Source organism: Anopheles gambiae, chromosome X, assembly GCF_943734735.2.
Source record: "Anopheles gambiae chromosome X, idAnoGambNW_F1_1, whole genome shotgun sequence".
Classification (NCBI taxonomy): domain Eukaryota; kingdom Metazoa; phylum Arthropoda; class Insecta; order Diptera; family Culicidae; genus Anopheles; species Anopheles gambiae.
In genome coordinates this window covers 13,626,437-13,645,856 of record NC_064600.1, presented here as the reverse complement: position 1 = coordinate 13,645,856, position 19,420 = coordinate 13,626,437, and the positions used below count along the sequence as shown (strand labels likewise).

General features: G+C 44.9%; 1 protein-coding gene across 1 annotated transcript in view; it reads left to right on the top strand.

The window, feature by feature from the left end:
* LOC11175821 (uncharacterized) overlaps positions 1 to 19,420 on the top strand; it is a 118,554-nt gene that overhangs the window by 81,791 nt on the left and 17,343 nt on the right. The window contains exons 3-4 of the mRNA XM_061641772.1: positions 8,376 to 8,620; positions 9,538 to 9,756. Of these exons, the coding sequence (XP_061497756.1) occupies positions 8,376 to 8,620; positions 9,538 to 9,756 (464 nt within the window). The remainder of the gene's footprint in view (positions 1 to 8,375; positions 8,621 to 9,537; positions 9,757 to 19,420) is intronic.

Sequence of the window (19,420 nt, the reverse complement as noted above, 5' to 3'; positions counted from 1 at the left end):
ACAGAAAAACACAACAACTGATTAAAGTTGGTTATTTGTTATTCCGCTTGCCTAGATTGTGCGCCGTGTACTCGGGCAGACACTCATCCGGCTCGAAGGACCAGTGTCGCGAAAGTGTAGGCAAGCAATTATCGTCGCCGTCGCCGTCGCACTTCAGACCGAAACTGTTAACCAAGTCAATAGCCTGAACCGGTTCCATTGTGTCAGCATAATGTGCTTTCAATCATGTGCGGCGCACTGCAGGGAGGGCGCCGCTGTGGCAGGAAATTAAATAAGCGCATTCGGTAAATTATTTTCCACAGCGGAAACGTTGTTTTTTTTTTATTTTTGGTCGCGACGCTCAGAAAAGAATAAATGTTTATTAAGATGCTGCACCGTTGGCAGATTGAATGATACGAGTACAAAAATAGATGATAAAGAGCTGCAGAAGAACAAGAAATGCAAGCAAACGAATGGTTCTCCATTCACACCTTCCCCCTCCTGCACTGCACGTTTCGCTATCATACTGCTGCTGCGTACATCAACCCGGGTCGAAGCAACTCAACCGTACACAATAATGATGAACTGTGCTCGCAGTGGTGGTGCATCCATCCGCTGGGCTGGCTTTCCTGTTTCGCATTTGCTAAAGCAGGGCGAGCGAATGCTTAAAGCATGAACTCAACTTTCTGCCTGCCTGTCTGCCTGCCTGGCGGAGTGCAATTATGCTCGATGTCGCCGAACCATTTCCGTTACTGTACGGTACTCCCGGGCGAGGTGTGTAACACCGGTTATGTCTAACTCCATTTCGTTGGTAAAATTGCACATCCGTCCCCGGCGCAGAATCGCGTCATATATTGGATTGCGGGGCAAAAACGAATCGCTCCTTGGCGCTGCCAGCCATCTACCCGCAAGAGATTGTCGCCGGTGTGCAGTGCAACAATGTGCAGCCTGTGCCAAGTTCACCAAACCCGCTCCCGAATGGGTTGACAGTGACACATCAGCTGGTACAATCACCAATGTCAGTGGTTTTTTTGTTTGTTCTGTGCTCCTTGTTATTTCACAAAAAAAGGGAGTATTGTAGATGACGGCTGAGATAAGGAATGGTTGTGTAGCACAGTGCCTTAGGGCCATCCCACATGTTTCACAGCTGTTTGCTAGCTTTCCTTGTTTTAAGAGCGACTACAAACGATTGCATCACTCTGGACGTTTTGTTTGAGTTTTGTTGTTTCTGTTCGCGCCTAAAGTTGTGCAATCGGTGGGGCAAAATGGGCTCGCTAATGAGAGTGTTGTAATGAAAGCAACATTTCTCAGTATTATAAATTTCATTTTTGTACGTCGCAATACGGCTATAAATTTCGTGTATATTGTTTGGAAGGAGCAGAGCGTGGCTAGGAGCGGAGATGCAGCGTTATGTGCTTTTTTTGCTTAGTTCTAAAAATTGCATACCTTTAGGCGTTTTTTAAAAATCTCCACACGCCTACAGTTATGCAATCAGTTAGGAATGTGCTTGCTAATTACGTTATTAATTAAAAAAAAACATCTGAGTGCTATAAAATATGAAACTTGCTTGTTTAGCCGAGCAACTTTCGCAAATAGATGCAAAAAATTGCATACCTCTAAATGTTTCATACGATTATTTCCCAACACGCCTACAGTTATGCAACCTGCATAGCGAAACCATCCTTATTAGTTCGTCTGTGTAAGGTCACAGCAACGAATTAGCTGTTGCGTGATGCAATCTGCGTTCCGTTTCAATTGCAATAACGCCCCGCTCATGGCAGCACCATGCCTATCGAACGACGAGCGCCCAAGAAATCAACTCGGTCGGATTGTTTACTCTAGCCCGCAACAATGCAACGGTGCAGCGATAGGGCAGAGCGGCGCAAGCAGCAACCGGTTGCGATCTGGGCTGCAACGCACCCGCAACAAAAATCAAACAATTCGTTGCTTGCCTTCAGGACACCGCGCGTTCGGTTCGGTTTGCATTCCGGGTGCGGTGGCCTCATTTCCAAGGCCGGGGCCCTGTGTCGCTGTGCAGCAAACGGCACGGCAGGGCCAGAAGATGCCACCATCGCCATCTTCCCGCGGGCTGGCAGTGATGAGAGATAGGCCGGTGGCAGCATCACTATCTTGTTGCTCGATGCGCGCTGAAAATTGTAACAACCCGAACAACGGAATCGTTTCCTTGCTTGTGTTTTTTTTTACTATTCTTCTGTTTGCATTATTTGCATTTGCGGTTCAATTCACGCTTGTCAACGCCTGTACCGTCACCCGCGCATGTTTTCCCCCATCCTACCGGTTTCGGTTTACCTTCTCGCCCCACACTCTTTCATCATTGTTTGGCCTGGGTTTGGCCCGTTGGGAGCCGAAAAAACAAGAAATTGCACAACGCAAACAGGCAACAACCACACACACACACACACACACACACACACACAGGGACTCGAACGATGGCTCATGTCACACACCACCACCCCCAAACACCCTCCAAGGACGCGACGCATTTATGCGACAGAGCGTTCATTTCGTTGCCATCTCCGTCTATCGCAACCCTTTTGGCGTAACCTTTCGCGATCATTTTTCAAAGCGCACTCCGCTACTGCTGCACACAATAGTTTTGTGTGTTTGGGGGGGGGGGGGAAACAGGGTCAGTGGAAAAGGGGAAGCGCACGCAAGAAAAGTGGGAATGCTGGCCCGTTTTTATGCTGATTGTGCAAAAGAGAAAGAAAAAAATAAAAAAGAAATGAAGTATTCGCGCACCCAGCGTATGTCACTGGCAGACGTTACCAATTTTGTACGCCTGGACCGCCATTTTTGTTTGTTTTTTTTTTGGGTTAAGGATAAAAGCAGCAGGTTACCATTAAAGTATCATTTCCCAAGCACATGCATACCCACACAGACACACTCACACACACACATAAGCACACTGAAGTGGAGGCATTTTTACCCACTCACAACCAGCCCCAGTGCGTACAACATACTTCAAAAACCGCGCAACTAAATTACGAAGCGTTAAATTACACATGTTGCATACCGACACGCACACTTGGAGGGGGGGGGGGGGTGTAGGGTTGTTGAGGATGGTTTTTGATTTGATTATTTATTCCCTCTTCTTGCTGTGGGGCAACAGTTGCGATTTCTATGGAGGGAAAAGCCCAACCCCGGCAGCCGTTCCGCTCTGCCACAGACCGGCTGATTGTGTGTTGAAAGTAATTTCAATCTTTCATTCGTTTATCGTGCACGTACAATTACGCCTGCAAATCACACAAACACAACGACACATACATACACACATAGGATATGCTCCTTAGCTCTGTGTGTGTGTGAGCTGAACCAAAACGCAACAAATATTCATTATGTTAATCAAGAGGTAGCAGCCGCAACATTATCATCGCGCCAACGCTGCAGGTAGAGGTACCGTTTGAGAGGGGGTGCAAACGCAAGGGGAGATTGTAACGCTCAGAAGTACCCGTGGGGGGGGGGAGGGAACCAAATTTAACGAACTTTACCGTGTCGCTCTCGGTCGCTATTGTAAAACCCGTGAAGCGCCGGAAACAGAATTATAATCCCATCCCATTCGCCCACCCCTCCTCATTCACTGCCCGCCGCGGGTTCCAAGGCAAGGCTCTGTAGTGCGCTCGTTTGCCGCGCCGGATATTGGCACTTCATTCCCCGTTGTCTCGCTGTCTCGCTTGCGCAACCGCCGTCAAGGGCGTTGAAAAGAACACGCCAGGAAGGAAAATAGACCGAGGCCAATAATCGGGTTTTCTTTTTGGCCACGGCCCACAAGCACAAGCAAGCGTGGGCTGGGGGGGGGGGGGGGGGGAGGGGGGTGGGAAGGGTGGCGGGGATGCACATTTTTAAGAGAATAGGTTCGTGGGCGAGGTTGCAGGACGAGACGCGCGGGCAAAAAGTTTGCGCTCAAGATTTTCCACTTATTTGCCTTTCCGCTTTCCATCGTCATCCGCTGGGCCGGGAAGAGGACAGGTGCTGGCGCAAGGGGCGAAGGGGGGCTTCGGTGCGCCTGGCCGCCACTCCCGCCTGCCTGCGTGTCTGCGGGATACAAATTTCAGGACAAATAATAACGTTTGTTGCAAGTCTCGTCATCGTACTCTTGCGATTCGCTGCACACTGTCCGCTGTTCCCTTCCGGGCGAATGTTTTCCATCGTACCTTGAAAGGAATTTTACGTTCGATATCTTTTCTTTCTCTTTCTCTCTCTCTCTCTCTCTCTCTCTCTCTCTTCTCTCTCTCTCTCTATCTTCTCTCTCTCTCACACACACACTCTTTCTTTACAATGTAATGCTTTGTTTCCGTACCATTCAATCGGTTTTTTTGAATTCATTTATCTTCCCTGCATGCGACAGAAAGCTAAAGAGGAGTCAGACAAAAAGTACAGCCCAGAGAGGGATGGAAATCTAAAAATAAAAAAAAAAGGAAGACCCCTAGTGCCATATTTGCTTGCGGGCTTTACGTCATCCGTGGCATTGCGTCCTTACGTTTCTGGACGCTTTCTGTAGCGTTCTCTCCCCGTTCGCTGTTAATGCGAGCTGTTGATTTTTATTCTATTTTCTTTTCCCTCCTCTTCCACCTTTCCCTTTGAAAGCCATCTTTGCTTTTTTGCCCCTCCCCCCCCCCCTCCCTTTATGATATTTGTCCCATGATGGCATGAAACATTCATTTTTTGATGCTTTTTAAAGAACTAAAGCTCCTCAATGCATCGACACCCATGGGCCGTTTTGCCTTTTTTTTATTTAATTTTTTTCGTGAAAAATAGCATGTTCTATCACTTTTGCAGCCACAAAAAGTTCTGCTTGAAATGTTTTGCGACTGCAGTCGCACTGAGAATACTGCAAACTATTTCACTCGAATCCGCATAATTTCTACCTTTTCTCCGTCTCGTGTTCGGTCCCTGTTTTTCCCCTTACCATCCACTGTACAATCCGAGCGCACCAGAGCAAACTAAAAGATTCATTGCTTCAACCGATGATGCAGCGAACACAGAGCTACAGAGACGAATTGCATTGCCGAAGTGAGTTTGAATTTGAAATAGTGTTTGAACTGCAGCACGAGCCACTTTTTCATTCTTGCTCCATTCTTGCGCGGTCCGATACGCAGCAACGAAACAGGATCAAACAAATTTACCTTTGCTCTCGACCTACCCTACCCCGCCGAGCGTTGAATTGCTTTCCTTATTGTTTATTTTCCCGAGATTAAGATGAAAAGCTCTGCACCGGCGGCGGTCGGCCTAGTGCGTCTTCCTACCCTACCCCACCAAATCGAGCAGGAATGTCCTAAAACACACAAACAAACACACACACAACAGACAGAGAGAAAGGGGGACGGTGTGTGCGGCTTCACCTTTACCTCTACCTTGCCCGCCGCCACCACATCTCCAGGCTCCACCTGAACGGCTAACAAGCTCATTAGGGGTTCGTCGCTTGCGTCCGACAAGCGGGCTCGCTAATTAATTCAATTAATTAACGTCAAGCGCAGTGTGCGAGCGCAGTGTGCGGCCAGCAGACGCACATTCAGTCCATTTCCTCCACATCCCAACCCCCCTACCCTCCTCCACAGCTCCACTGTCTGCCTAGCGTTATCCTGCAAAAGGGAGCGGGCGAGAAAACTGCACAAAATCTTTAGTGACTTTAAGCGAGCGGCAGCAACAACGCTTCTCGGCGTGGCGCGTCCCATAGCTTTTGGATTCTTTGCTAATTAAATAGTATTGCCGAAGCGGCTGCGCTCGACGGCTCTTCGTTGCATTGCACATTGGGCACACGCCTGTATAGAACTCGAAAAACCAACTTTGCCGCATGTTAACGCCAAATACGTTTTCTTAAAATGGATGCTTAAACTTCGTTAAAATAAAAAAAAAGTCACGTTTTCTACATAAATTTAATGAATGTTTTTGGTGCCGATTTTTTTTTTACATGAACATAAACCATCATATTTAGGCAAATAATGATCAAATTTTAACAATTAGTATGTGATTGGAAACGGGTTTTTAACATACTGTTTAGCTTTGTCTAAATAAGACGAAAAAACTTGTTTTTGAAGTGTATCAAGATTCAACAAAAAAAAAAAACAAACATTTCTAAAATTTTGCCTCATTCATTTTACATTTCGACCTGATTTCGGTCGTGAGTAGTATGTAATATGAAATATCAACCTTTTTCCTACCTTTTATCGTTGAATTCAAATTGAATTCGGTTGAATTTGAATTCTGTTGAGCTTCGATCATCCTCACAACACGAAAATTATTTACCTTTTTTCTTGACAAGAGCGTGGGCGATTTTGTTACATAATGTTGTTGAGAGTCACAAACCACCAGTATCAAAAACTACCTATCATAAACGAATGATGTCAACCTCTACGCAGCATGAATGATAAACTGTTGTACCGTGGGGTACATTTTTATCCGTATTTTTAATTTTTACAATTTTTTACCGGGTTTTTACCTTTTTTTCGTCTACATTTTTCGTTTTTATTGTGTATTTACGATCGAATATTTAAAATCTTTCTCTGAAGTATAATTAAAATTAGACCTTCCATATTCTTACACCTAGTACATTTTGCTTAACACGCTTAGGTAAATACATAGTCTCTTTACCTAAATACTAAAAAATCCATTTCTAATAAGAATGACTCTACATCTTTATTTTCCTATTAAAGTTGTCGTGCATTAAGATCTTGGCTTGTAAGCGATTTGTCAAATGTTTTCAAAAGGACGAACTGACTATTCATAAAGTTTTCAACATCTTTCATCATCAAGAGTAAATACTTTTTCCTTCAATTGAGAAACCTAATGTTTTTATTAATTCTAAGGAAGCATGTCTGAAGCATCAAAAAGTTTAAACACATTTTTTCAAAGCGTTTTCAATTGGCAGCTTCTAAATGAGATTTAATCGAACGTATGCAAATAGGGTCTGCAAAAAATGAACTTGAACTATTTTATACATAAAAACATAATAGATCTTTTAGCAAGTTTGAATGGATGCACAACAAAACACGCAGCGTAGATTATCCACGGATCGAGCTGGAAATTTGACGGATTTGTCGTACAAATACGGTTTATGCAAGAGCATATATTCCGCTAATTTAAAGATATAGTATACATACTAAAGATTCGTTTATACTGGTTTCTTCTGCCAATCGGCCAACGGCCAATCGATATTGCTAATTTGTATTTTCTGAAAATGTATTTTCTTATTATTAGCATGTATTTTCTGCAGTAACCATTACTATGGTTACTATGGCAGCTCCTCGTACCCAGTAATGGATACCCCTTATTACGAGTTTTTCATTTAACGAGCAAATTTAAAATGCTTAACAACTTAACGAGTATCGAATATCGAATATCGTATAATGAGCACTATTATTTGTGTTTCTGGTACAGTTTCTCATACAGAACGATTCCAATGAGGTTTGAGCCTACGACGGGAATGTTATAAAGTTGCACCAGTCGAAGAATACACTGTGGGGCCGTCCCATATGGTCTTAACATGCAATAATATGAGAAAATTTTCTCATAAGAAAAATGCAATAATATGAGAAAATTTTCTCATAAGAAAAATGCAATAATATGAGAAAATTTTCTTATAAGAAAAATGCAATAATACGAGAAAATGATTTTCATCCCGCCGTTTGTATGGATATTATCCACTGTGCATTGTACTTAGGAAAGGAGAGAGCGACGTGAAAACAGTTTTGTTTGATATTTTTTTATGGAAAAGTTTAAATTCAACAATTTTTTTGTTTTGGTAAAAATTGCCCTGAAATCATTTTCTTGTGTCATTGTAACCAAGGTTGTCAGGACAGTTGTTTAACTACATTAATTTTGATTCAATTTCAAACTTCTCAAGTGACATTTCGACTAAATCACAAAACAATAAGAGCAACCAACGAGCAACCGCTATGTCTCACAATTATTGTTCTTCGAGCAAGCAGCACACGCACAGGATGCGCTACAGTTTATGTATTTGCTGAGAGAAAATTCTTCTTCAAATTAAAAACTTTTGAAAAACATTTAACCTCAAAATGGCGGTTTTAATTTGAACTCCAACACAATTTGCATTGCACGCATTACACCGTATCTATTTGCACGAGGCACCAACACGCAGAACGCTGGACGGCAATGTGCTACAAACAGCAGCAAAGCAAAGCAAACAGCTTCCCGAAGCAAACCATTGCCAGAAGTAATGAGAAAACATACCTTACGGTGGGGCAGGGCGTCCATTTCTATTAATTATCATTAAGCGAAGCCCACCCGGACGGACGCGCAAGGAGGATCACAAGTGTCCTTCACCTTGCGTTTGACTGCTTGATGGATGTTGGGCGGTGCGTCACAACCGCGTGTCTAATCTCGTTTCGTTTCTTTTACCCCGCCTTCCTTCTCAGAAACACCATCAATCAGCAAAGTTCGACCGTTGATAACGCCCGCCAGTCTGCAGATCAGCGCGCGCGGACGCGTTGTGTTCAGCATCGTGCCGGCAACCGGCGGCGTCGGCGGACAGCAGCACGAGCAGGGACGGGACGCCGGTGCAGCGCCGGACTACGGTACGTCGGAGGAACCGTTCCTATCGCCCGAGTACATCAACTCGCTCGGCAAGAACGTGCAGTTCAGCGAGTCGGACGTTGAAAAGGTAAGAACAACACGGCCGTTTGCTGGGCGGAAAGCACAAACACACTGCAGGACCTGTTGCAAAAAGTGTAGCAAGTGTAGAACACTGTAGAGAAAAAGCGGGAAGGAAATGTGCTCGTCGGGGAGATGGTTGGCGCTTGAGTGGGTAATGCATTTTGAAGCCCCGTTGCAGCAATATCTATTTAACTCTTCCTGGGGAGAGTGATACAGAGCAGCAAACAAACAAAAAAGCGTTTGTACACACACATACACACATACACAGGTAGACGAACGTTTCCACGCAAAACCCTGTTAGGCTGATTGTTTTCTGCGGTAACAGGTTTTTCGCCGCCCGTCCGAACACAATAACAATAATTGCATTTCAATTCCATTCGTCGTCGTCGTCCTCCTGTTCTATTTTGGTTGTACTTTTCATTTTGAAACCACCGCAGTACAGTTGTCACAGTGGTTTGACAGGAGAGAAGGCTAGGGGAGGGGGAGGGGTGGATAGGTAGCAGGCAAAAAAGTGTCCAATCATGTCCGTCATCATCATCAGTCGCAGCTGGTGGGTGGGTGGTTGTTTGCTGTGTGCCATTCGGAGCCTTGAAAATAGTAATGGACATTCGATTAAAATCCCTGGGGCAGGGCGGCACACAACGAGTGTACTCCCACGCGCTTGTTTTCCCCCCCATTTTATGACACCCGTCCAGCACTCGACTAATTTGACATGATTTGACATAAGACCTGTCAAAGCACGGCGCGCAACGCAATGGCGGCGGGGTTCGTCTCCTGCCCAATAAACTCAATCATGCCTTAATCGAGTTTTATGTTTTTTTTTTTTAAAGCAAAGCCACAGCATTTGGATTTTTTATCGCAAATCACTTATTCGGACTGGTTTTCTTGCTCTTGGTTCTTTTTTTTTTCACCCCCTGCCCGTAGATGTGGATCTACTCGCTCGGTGTGACATTGCAGCGCACTGTCTCGTCGTTCGCCGTCAACCACCAGCAACATCATCACCAGCAGCAGCAGCAGCAAGTGTACGACGGAGGCGTCCATCACCTACGGACAGAGGATGCACTCACACCACTCGATCACGTCGTGCTGGCGATGTGCGAAGCGAACCTATACCAGCGCGCCAGCCTGATGTTTCTGCTCGATGTAAGTCCAAGCGCGTTCATTTCGGTAGTTTTGATATAATTGACTTATTTGGGTATTTACTATTGAAAGCCAATGCAGTGGGGACTTTGTGTGTGTGCAGAGATGAAGGACCAAATAAAGCCTGCAAGCCTAAAACCAATTTCAGGGAAATTGAATAACGCGTAAAGCACTAAGGATATCCACGCAATTTCCCCTACAGGGAAGGCTTCAGGGAAAGAATCGCATTGCTTAACTTTATTAGGCGATGAGGATCATTCATTGCAGCGTGTTAGGTGTTATCCATAAATTACGTAACGCTGATAGGATGATGTAACAGGGTTTTCCATTCCAATTAACAACTGTCCACAGTCTACTAGCAATCCTCGATTTGAAAAACACGATTGTCTACCACTTGCAAACAAGTGAAGCCGTTTTTGGTACACTGTCCATTTCAATTTCACAATAGTCGTCTTCGAAAAGACACGTCAGATGCGGCACGGGTTGTTTTGGTTTTGGCTGGAACGTGTAGCACTTGAAGTTAGGAAGGCTGAGCAACATGGACATGTTAGGCAGTTTTATCTATACTTTAATTTTTTAATACAATGCAAAAATTTGTATATTACAACGTCCCAAAATAACCTAAAAACTGTAACGATCCAAGAATAACTAAAACCAAATGATAAAACTGCTTAGCTTGTCCATATTGCTCAACTTTCCCATATTCTCATTTTCAATCAAAACCTGTTTACAGCATGGTTCAATTCTTACAGACAAGTTATACACGTTCCAGCCAAAACCAAAACCACCCGTGCCGCATCTGACGTGTCTTTTCGAAGACGACTATTGTGAAATTGAAATGGACAGTGTACCAAAAACGGCTTCACTTGTTTGCAAGTGGTAGACAATCGTGTTTTTCAAATCGAGGATTGCTAGTAGACTGTGGACAGTTGTTAATTGGAATGGAAAACCCTGTAAACGTTTCGATTTGTCACATTTGTCAAAATATCATGGAAATAACATGTGACGTTTAATTCAACATCAAGACAAACTTATTCAGAACCCATACCGTTCCTGGAACTGATTTCGAACCCATGTCGATCCTGTGGATCCATGTCGATCCTGTACCCAGAGCGGTCCTGTGGTACAGTCGTCAACACGAACGACTCAATAACATGCCCGTCATGGGTTCAATCCTCGAATGGACCGTCCCCCCGTAGCAAGGATTGACTATCCGGTTGCGTGGTAATGAATTAAGCCTCGAAAGCCTGTATAGGCCGGCATGTCCGCGTAGCGTAGGACGTTACGCTAAATAGAAGAAGAAGTCGATCCTGACATTTTACAAAATTTATACTGGTTCTGGAGCAGAATCCATTCCCAGCTAGGTAATTGAATCCGTCATAAACCTACACTGGCCTTACACCAAACCGGCCGTGAAACTGTAACATATACATGGAATTGTAACCTACCAGTAGTGCCGCTCCTTGAACTGATTAAGATTCCACACCGGTCCTAGAACAGATCCTTACCCCATTCCGGTCCCTGATACTGTTGCCTTTTTAATTCGCTACCCAAAATAGTACCTGAATCTGTCCCAGTCAAGGAACTATCCAGTCCAGTGGTTTTCCTGATTGTTGTTTTTCGTTGCATTGGGGAGTGTCGCGGTATTATCGGCAGCTCGAATGACTTCACAACATTCACATGCTTACTGACATTTTTGCAACCAACTCTTGCTCAGTCAGTTGGTTAATTGGCGATATTTTTTGTCGGTGATCATTACGATAGTCATAGGAGATATGCGGGGCGTGCGAGTGGTTCCAAGAAACAAAATGAGCATGCTTTTTCTCTTAAATGTTTTATTGTTCGACCCAACAAACCATCTAAGCAGACAGGACGATCAAGCATGCTAATTTTGACATTTGGAACCAAGTCAAAAGAAACGTGGGTCAAGTATGTTCCACGAATGCCGTGATTATCATAGGGAGAAAATGTCATGACCAAGTGAGTGACCAGGAGTTGGGTGCTACAAAAAATATCTCCAAGCATTTGATTGGTCCACCAATGGGTATTAAATGTTTTATTATTTTTTTAGTGTTCGTTATTATTTGATTTTGTTATACATTTCTTTAATTAGATTGATCCTACTACACGTATTACCAGACATTGTACCATGACGTAACATTTATAGTTTTCTAAACTCTAAATCATTTCAAGTGCATTGCGCCAAATGGCAATTTTTGCGTTACGTAATTGATGGATGACGCCTTCGGCCACTAGCAGCAGCATTCCATAACTTTCAATCACTAATAACCACACGCTCCTGAAATGCAAAGTATGCCAAAGCAAAGCTATGCTGCGTGCCCTGCCAGCAGCAGCATCCGGACGAGCAGGAAATTCATGGCCGACGATGTGAAGCAACGTTTCGCGCTCGTCTCCTTGCGTCTTGTCACAATGCATGATATATGAAGTGTATCGGTCCAAAGCTCCAGAATGCACAGCCTGCAGTTGCAATAACGTTTCATGGGTCGAAGCATGCGGTCGAAAACATGCTTGCCCGGATAACTATAAACATTAACGATATAGAAGAGAGGGGAGCAAGAGTGGGTTGTTTGAACAGTGGTAAAAGGGACTTTTGCCTGCAGTGAAGATTTGAAACGTAACATTGGTACCATTCTGCCGGGGGAAGAGGTGATGGAACACTCACTTCCGACCATCTTGCCTGTTCCGTGGTTGACGATGCGTCTAATGTCTATATTTTTGGAGTGCGACTGATACATCATCGACCCCATGGGAAGGAGGTTGGCCGCTGGGAAGTTCCCGGTAGCGGGAGTGTTTTATTATTCCAAAAGCAAACTAATTAAATTTTTCCCAATGGGTGGGGGGGAGGGAGGTGGAGGTGCTAGAAGAGGTGGAACAGAGCAAAAATAGCACCCCGTTCGAAGGTTTGTAGCAAGGCACGTGCCGAGCTCAAGAGGTGCGTCGGTACAAAAGCAGACAAATCAAACAACAGGGCGAGTCAATTTTCTGTTCGCTGCTAGATTTCATTAACCATTTCTCCTTAAGGGTGGCAAATGGTGAAAATGAGCCTTTTTTACAATGCTTTGATTTCCTCACCTCCGTCCTCTCTCGCGTCTGAACCCGTCAATACAAGCAATGGAACCGCTTGGAGAGCAAAGCTACTCATATTCCAACTCATTCACGGAATTGGTTGTGAAGTACAATTTCGTAATTGTAACAATCACACATACACACACACACAATGGAAATCACAACAGCAAAAATGGAAAAAAAACCACACACCCACCTCACTTCTTCCTCCCTATCAATGCAATGCACTTTTCATCGGAAATATTAAAACGTTTTCCTGTTCGATGGAACCGCGCCTTCGGTAATTGGGGATGCGAGCGGAGGCAAAAAATGGAACCGGGAAAAAACAGACACACACACACTCACACGACTCGGTTGGTACATTCATTTCCCAAAATAAGCGCCGTGTGCAGTATTGTTGCAAACATTTCATTCAACAATTTTATCGCCCCGCCTCTCTCCTTGTACGCGTAATTGTACGAGCAAATGAGCGCGCAACAAACACTACGCAGCGGAAGAAGAGAACGAAGAACAACAGGAGAGAAAAAAAACCGCTCGATGAATCAAACGAGGACGCTTTTGTCAGTCAGACGGCCAGTTGGCCGTTAATTAAAAACTTTAATTTAGTTTCGCGCGCTCATTTCGAGTGGGACCGGCCGTTGAACGGGACGCGGCGGATGAAGGCAAATGCAGACAAAAACACATTTTGAATCATCGCCATCAGCGATGTCAAACACATTTGATCATTTGGCGGGGCAAAATGCCGCTTAAAATAGTAGTACAGGCGCGCAACATAGTTTTACCAAAATCGGACCGCTGGCAGTACCTTTCAGTCCATATTGAGATAACAAGACCGTTGCAGCAGTAAAAACTTCAATGCAAAATTGTTATATTATTAAATCCAAGAAACGTTTATAGGAGAATATTTTCATTCGGCCATAGACCTCTGATTTTTTTTTTAAATTTGTGCCAGCTATCCAGATTTAGGACGCAAAAATAGTCATTGCCAGTTATGGCCAATAGTTAAGTAGGCTGGTTTATTCCCTAAAGAGGGGTTCGATCTGATATTTTCACCAAAATAATGTGCTAAAAAGATTCAGTATTTTATTCGTATTGGATGAGCTTACTTACTCCCTTATCCAGCGCTACAACCGCTTTGCGATCTTGGCCTGCCTCAGGAATGCCCGAAACCGCCCAAGGTCTCGCGCTTTCGTCTGCCAGTCCGTTATCCAGGCCTTAATTCCAAGCAACCTCAATTTGGGCCTACCACTCCTCCTCTGCCGTTGTGGATGGCCTAAAAAGAGTTTACGGGCTGGATAGTCCGTTTCCATGCGTACAACATGGCCAGCCCACCGGAGCCTGGGGAGCTTGATACGAAGCACCACAGTGAGGTCGCCGTACATCTCATATAGCTCGTCGTTATAACGACTCCTCCATTGTTCTTCCACACATACGGAGCCAAGTATCTTTCTGACCATCTTCCTCTCGAACGCGACAAAGAGAGTTTCGTCAGATTTGGACAGTGCCCGTGACTCAGAGGTGTATGTGAGTACCGGTACTATGTAGGTGCTGCATAGTCCCAGCTTCGTCCGTTGCGATAGGTTCCTTGGGGTAAACTTGTTTCTTAGGCTGTAGTAATGACCTGTTGGCAACCAGCAGTTGTTGCTGAACTTTGACACAAAATATGCGAATTCTGGGACGACTTGCGTTCACCTATCTGTACGTCAAGCCTACGTATATGTATTTCTGTAATCCTGGTTTATTTATTATTCTGGTTTATCTGCAATCCGAGGTTCTCTGCCACCTGCTCGATCCCTTGGTAGGCTTCTGCTACATGGGAGAGCCACAGAAGAATGATGTCTATATCATCAGCGTATACCAGGATCTGGGTTGATCTATAAAAGAAGATTCCCGTAGTCTCCACCCTCGAGTCACGGATAACCCACTCTAGCGCCTAGTTGAATAGGGGACAGGCAAGCCCGTCCCCCTAGCGCAGACCTTTGGTGGTAGCAAAAGGCCCTGAGAGTTTTCCATCCATCTCCACCTGGCAAGTGACGTTGGTCCTAGTCTTATCTGTTTAATCGGGAATCCAAAAGAACGTTTGGCCGGGAATCATAGCCTCGCATAGTTTTACCCTGGCTATGCTATCATATGCAGCTTTGAAAACAATGAAGAGTTGGTACGTGTTGCGTCTGTATTCTGCCATCTTCTCCTAGATCTGCCGCATGGTGAAGATCTGATCAGTGGTCGATTTCCGTTTCGGAATCTTTTTTTATAGTTTCTGTCTGTCTCTTCAACGCGAGGCACAAGACGATCCTGAAGGAGTCAACACTGTGATATCCCTGCCCAGCCCAACCTGTCTCCCTTCTTGTACATGGGGTAGATGATGCCGAAATTCCACGCTACACAAGGCATTGATTCGCTATCCCACACCTCAGTAGCAATTTGATTAATCTCGTTTTGCAGTCGTGTTGGATGAGCGCTTTTGTTAATCATTCAAAGTCTTCGCTAACAGCAATTACTCTTTCTGATTATTTGCTTAAAATTAAAAATAAAACAGTAATGTTCCGAAACCACACACAGCAAGTGTGAGTTTAAAGTTGGAAACTAATAAATCAAATCAACACATATTTTTGTTTAAGCAACACAATGTATTCATATGTAAGCGATTGTTATGAGATAAAAATAATTTGTAGTATTTTTGTAACCGCTTTACCAGACCAGCAAACAATGTGTCCGGAATTGCGTGCTCCACCGATGGAGCAAAACACCGATAACGGTTTTATGACGCTGGATGGTCTCACAATTGGTAAGAGAAATTTGTGAAGTTGAAGATCTCATCAAACTTCAGGCGTTCGGAATTGACTGACTTGTACTGGAGAAGCAGAAATGCAAAATAAAAATAATTTTGGCTCAAGCGACCGCGGGCCAACAATTTGACATCTCTGATCTAAACACACACAAAGACTTATGCTCCAACACAGCGGTGAAGTATAGGAGCACCATATCACCCAGCAACAGAGAGAGAGAGACTAAGGGAGAGAAGGGATGGAGATGCAAGCGGAACGGGTTTCATCAAAAGTGTCTCCATTTTGATTTCGATTGTTCGAACTCACTATTCCACAGTCCATTTGTTTTTACGGTGAAATTGCATACCAGAGGCATTTACAGCCAACTACAGTATCGGAATAGCGATAGCATACACGCACGCAAAAAAGCGCAATTGATCGATCGGGTTTAGGCGCTATCAGCCAATATCATAATGGTAGTACTTGAAATCACTTTTTTTGCAACAATGAGGCAACATTTGGAAATTGGCTATACTTTTTGCCTGTTTCAATCTTTTTTGAAAGCCTTTGTTAGACTCTGTGTTGGTTATCAATGTCCTTTTTTGAATTACTTTTACGTTGTGTGATACGAAGTGAAACGTTACTGTACTGGGCTTCTGCTCTAATGTCCGATGCACTAGCAACATTTTAGTGCTGCTGTAGTGTAGCAAGCTTTGCATTTGAAATCACAAAAAAGTATACTTTACATGCCAAAAAGGACGAACGGCGGAATTGATTTAAGCTTGGTCGATGTTGCTTTCCCCGCTTTTTTTTTTGTTTATCAATGCTCTCTCGATTGGGTTCACGCCTTTTTCCGGTCCCGTTGGGGGTGGAACAAAACAAAAGGCCGGGGTGACACATGACCCGGCGGAAAATAATCCCCTTAGGGATACCGAGACCACCACCTCCCGCCGAAACAAGTTTATTTATAGTAGATAGAAAAAAAAATCTAAATATTCAAAATTGGCTGTCATCCTAAAGTGGGAAGTTTGAGGGCAGTTTTGATTCCAAAATAAAACTGGTACCAAAACTTCCCATCTCACTAATATCCCCGCTCGGAATGTAGCAAAACTTTGCTGTAATATGTAGCACCGCTCCAAACATGTGTGAGTGTGTTTCACCTTTTTTCTTTTTTTTTTTTTTTTTGACGATCGATGCATTTGGCATAGTTGAGCGTGTAGCAGGGAAAGTCCTTTCCGAGTCAATTCGAAAGCGATTGCATACATGCAGGCGCTTCCAGGTCCTTGCCATTGTTGGGCTTCGTGTGATAAGATGCTTGCTTGTGCGCTGGTTCTATATCGATGCCAACACATGGCTAGTGCGAGTGGTAGACAGTAAGGGGGGGGGGGGTCTCTCCCCTCCACTCCTCCCCCCCCTCCCTTCGGGGTTGTTCGCGGAGTGAAAACAAAAGCGGCTCAAGCGCACAAACAAAAGATGGCTAAAGTTTGTGAATTGGGTCCATCGGATCCCTTCGCAAACACACACACACACACACACACACACACATCCAGCACACTTTTGCCCTAACCGTATCAGAAGCATCCGTGTGTGTGTGTTGAAGGGAGAATTGGAAAATTGATTCATACATTTTTGCCGTCCACTCGATTACCACTCAGCCTTCCCCACTAGTTTTCTCGGACCGCCCGCTACCGAAAAGCTACCCCTATCTGGGTTTGGCCGTTGGCCAGCATAAACGTTGAGCTCAAAAAAGGGATCACCAATACGCCCCCGTACACACACACACACACAACTTGAAGCACACGTATCGGAAAATCATTTTCCACTTCATAAGGTTTCACTTTTCACTTTGCCTGTGCGCCATTCGCTTTGCCCGTGCCAGCAGCCTGTTGTTTTCCCGGTAGCACTCACACACACACACACACACACACAGAGCCAACGTAGCGTGGAGTGTGGTTTGTGGTTTATCCTCTAAGCTCACCTCGCTCGCCACGCTGCGCGCAGCTCATCGGCCGCCTCCGTCCGCATCTGTCCATCGCGCGTTCCAGGCGGGTGTTCCAGCTTCACCGGGGCGCGGACGGGCAGCATGGTGGCACTGTAACTGATTTATTGTTTCCCCCTGGCAGCTAAGTTTTCGCCTCATTGGGTGCCGTGTGGGCGGGAAGCGTTTGCTTCGAAATGTCAAATAGCCTTCGCCTACGCCGGGGCAGGGTGTTTGGAGTGTGTAGATCGCTTTTCCATCGCACTCAGTCCCGGTTTATTCTTTTTTTTCCCGTCTGTCCAGAAGTGTCTACCAGTGTGTGTTTCTGTGCATACGTGTGTGTGTGTGTTCTCTCACAGTGAGAGGAGCACAGAAAGGCCAAGGGGAACGGTGGGTTCGAGGTTAGTTTCAAATATAATAAATAACTTCCAATTGAATGGGAAGTGTGCTCTGTGCACGAAAAATGGTCCCCTCCCTGCTTTGCCCGCTCGGAGGCGGAGACAAATGGAGTGAAGCGGTGTGGGGAAAGTGTTTCGCCCAATCGCCGGCACCCACCAGCAACGCGTCCCCCTTTTTCCCCGGTATCGTCGTTAATCCCTTTGCAATACCGGGTAAAACTGTAGTGCCGGGGAGTGAGGGTGTTGGGTGGCACTTCATCTTTCCACTCTCGAATTCCTTTGCCGCTTCGTTAGCGTTAGAGTGGTGTGAAAAACTTGTTCGATCCGTTTGAAAACCGAAGTAGGAAAAAAAATAATAATACGAAAAACACTAAACGGCTGAGAACAGTTCTCTGTTTTAGTTATTCCATCGCCATCGCCGTCGCGTTATAGGTTATGGTTTTATGGTTTTTCGCAGAGAAAGGAGGGCTCGGAGGAGAAGGCATTCCCAACCATTTACGGAATGTGGGATTTTCTTTTTGTGGTGAGGTTGGCCTGCATGTTTCAAATGATCTTCTCATCTCCGCTCACTTGGAGCATGCGGAAGAGTAAACGGGGTCACTTAAAAAAATTAACTACACACACACACACACAGAGACGTGTTGGTCCTCTGACGCACTCCAAAACATGAAAAAGCTATAACCTAACGAACGTTTCTTTCGAGCAGCGTCTTTCACTTGCATCGAGCACGCTAGAGTTATGGAGCACAATTTGGTCCTTCGAACCGGATCATCTTATTGGTTCGTACTGTGTCACGCGCGGGGGTCACCGGAAAACGGTCCCAAAAGGCGACATAATGTGTGTTGCCAACAAAAAACAACAACAGGAAATCACATTAAAACATTTAATTTGCTCTCTCTCTCTCTCCCTCTGTTTCTCCCTTCTGTCCTTCACCTCATATTGCCAAGCCGAACAATCCATTTGAGCCCGCTTCTGGCAGGCCCTGATGTGTGACAAATATCCGGCCATTGTGAACAATACAAATGGTGGTTAGTGGTGAGGATGATTTTTCGCAAACGAAATTGATGGCCTGTTGATGCAGCAGCCGCAGCCGAACGTGCGGACGATACAACACAACAGCTCCCTACCTAGCCCAAGTGACCCAGACGAAAAAAAGGGTTGAAGTTGAAGCTGAATTTCCATTTATCTTTCGCCCTTTCGCAATAAGAAAGCGAATGAATGCGACACGCAACGGCCTTGCCGGCTGGAGTGTCGACTGTAAAAAGCAACAAAAAAAAAAACTCATCTCTTTGCAACATTTTCTCGCTCCACCGCAACTGCCTGTTGCGCTAAAAAACAATGCTATTGCCACTTGTCAAAGTAAGAGCGTTTTTTTTTTTGTTTGAGTCTGCCAAAAAGCACTGACTTGTTGCCCGTCGCCCGTGCCGTCCAGTCGT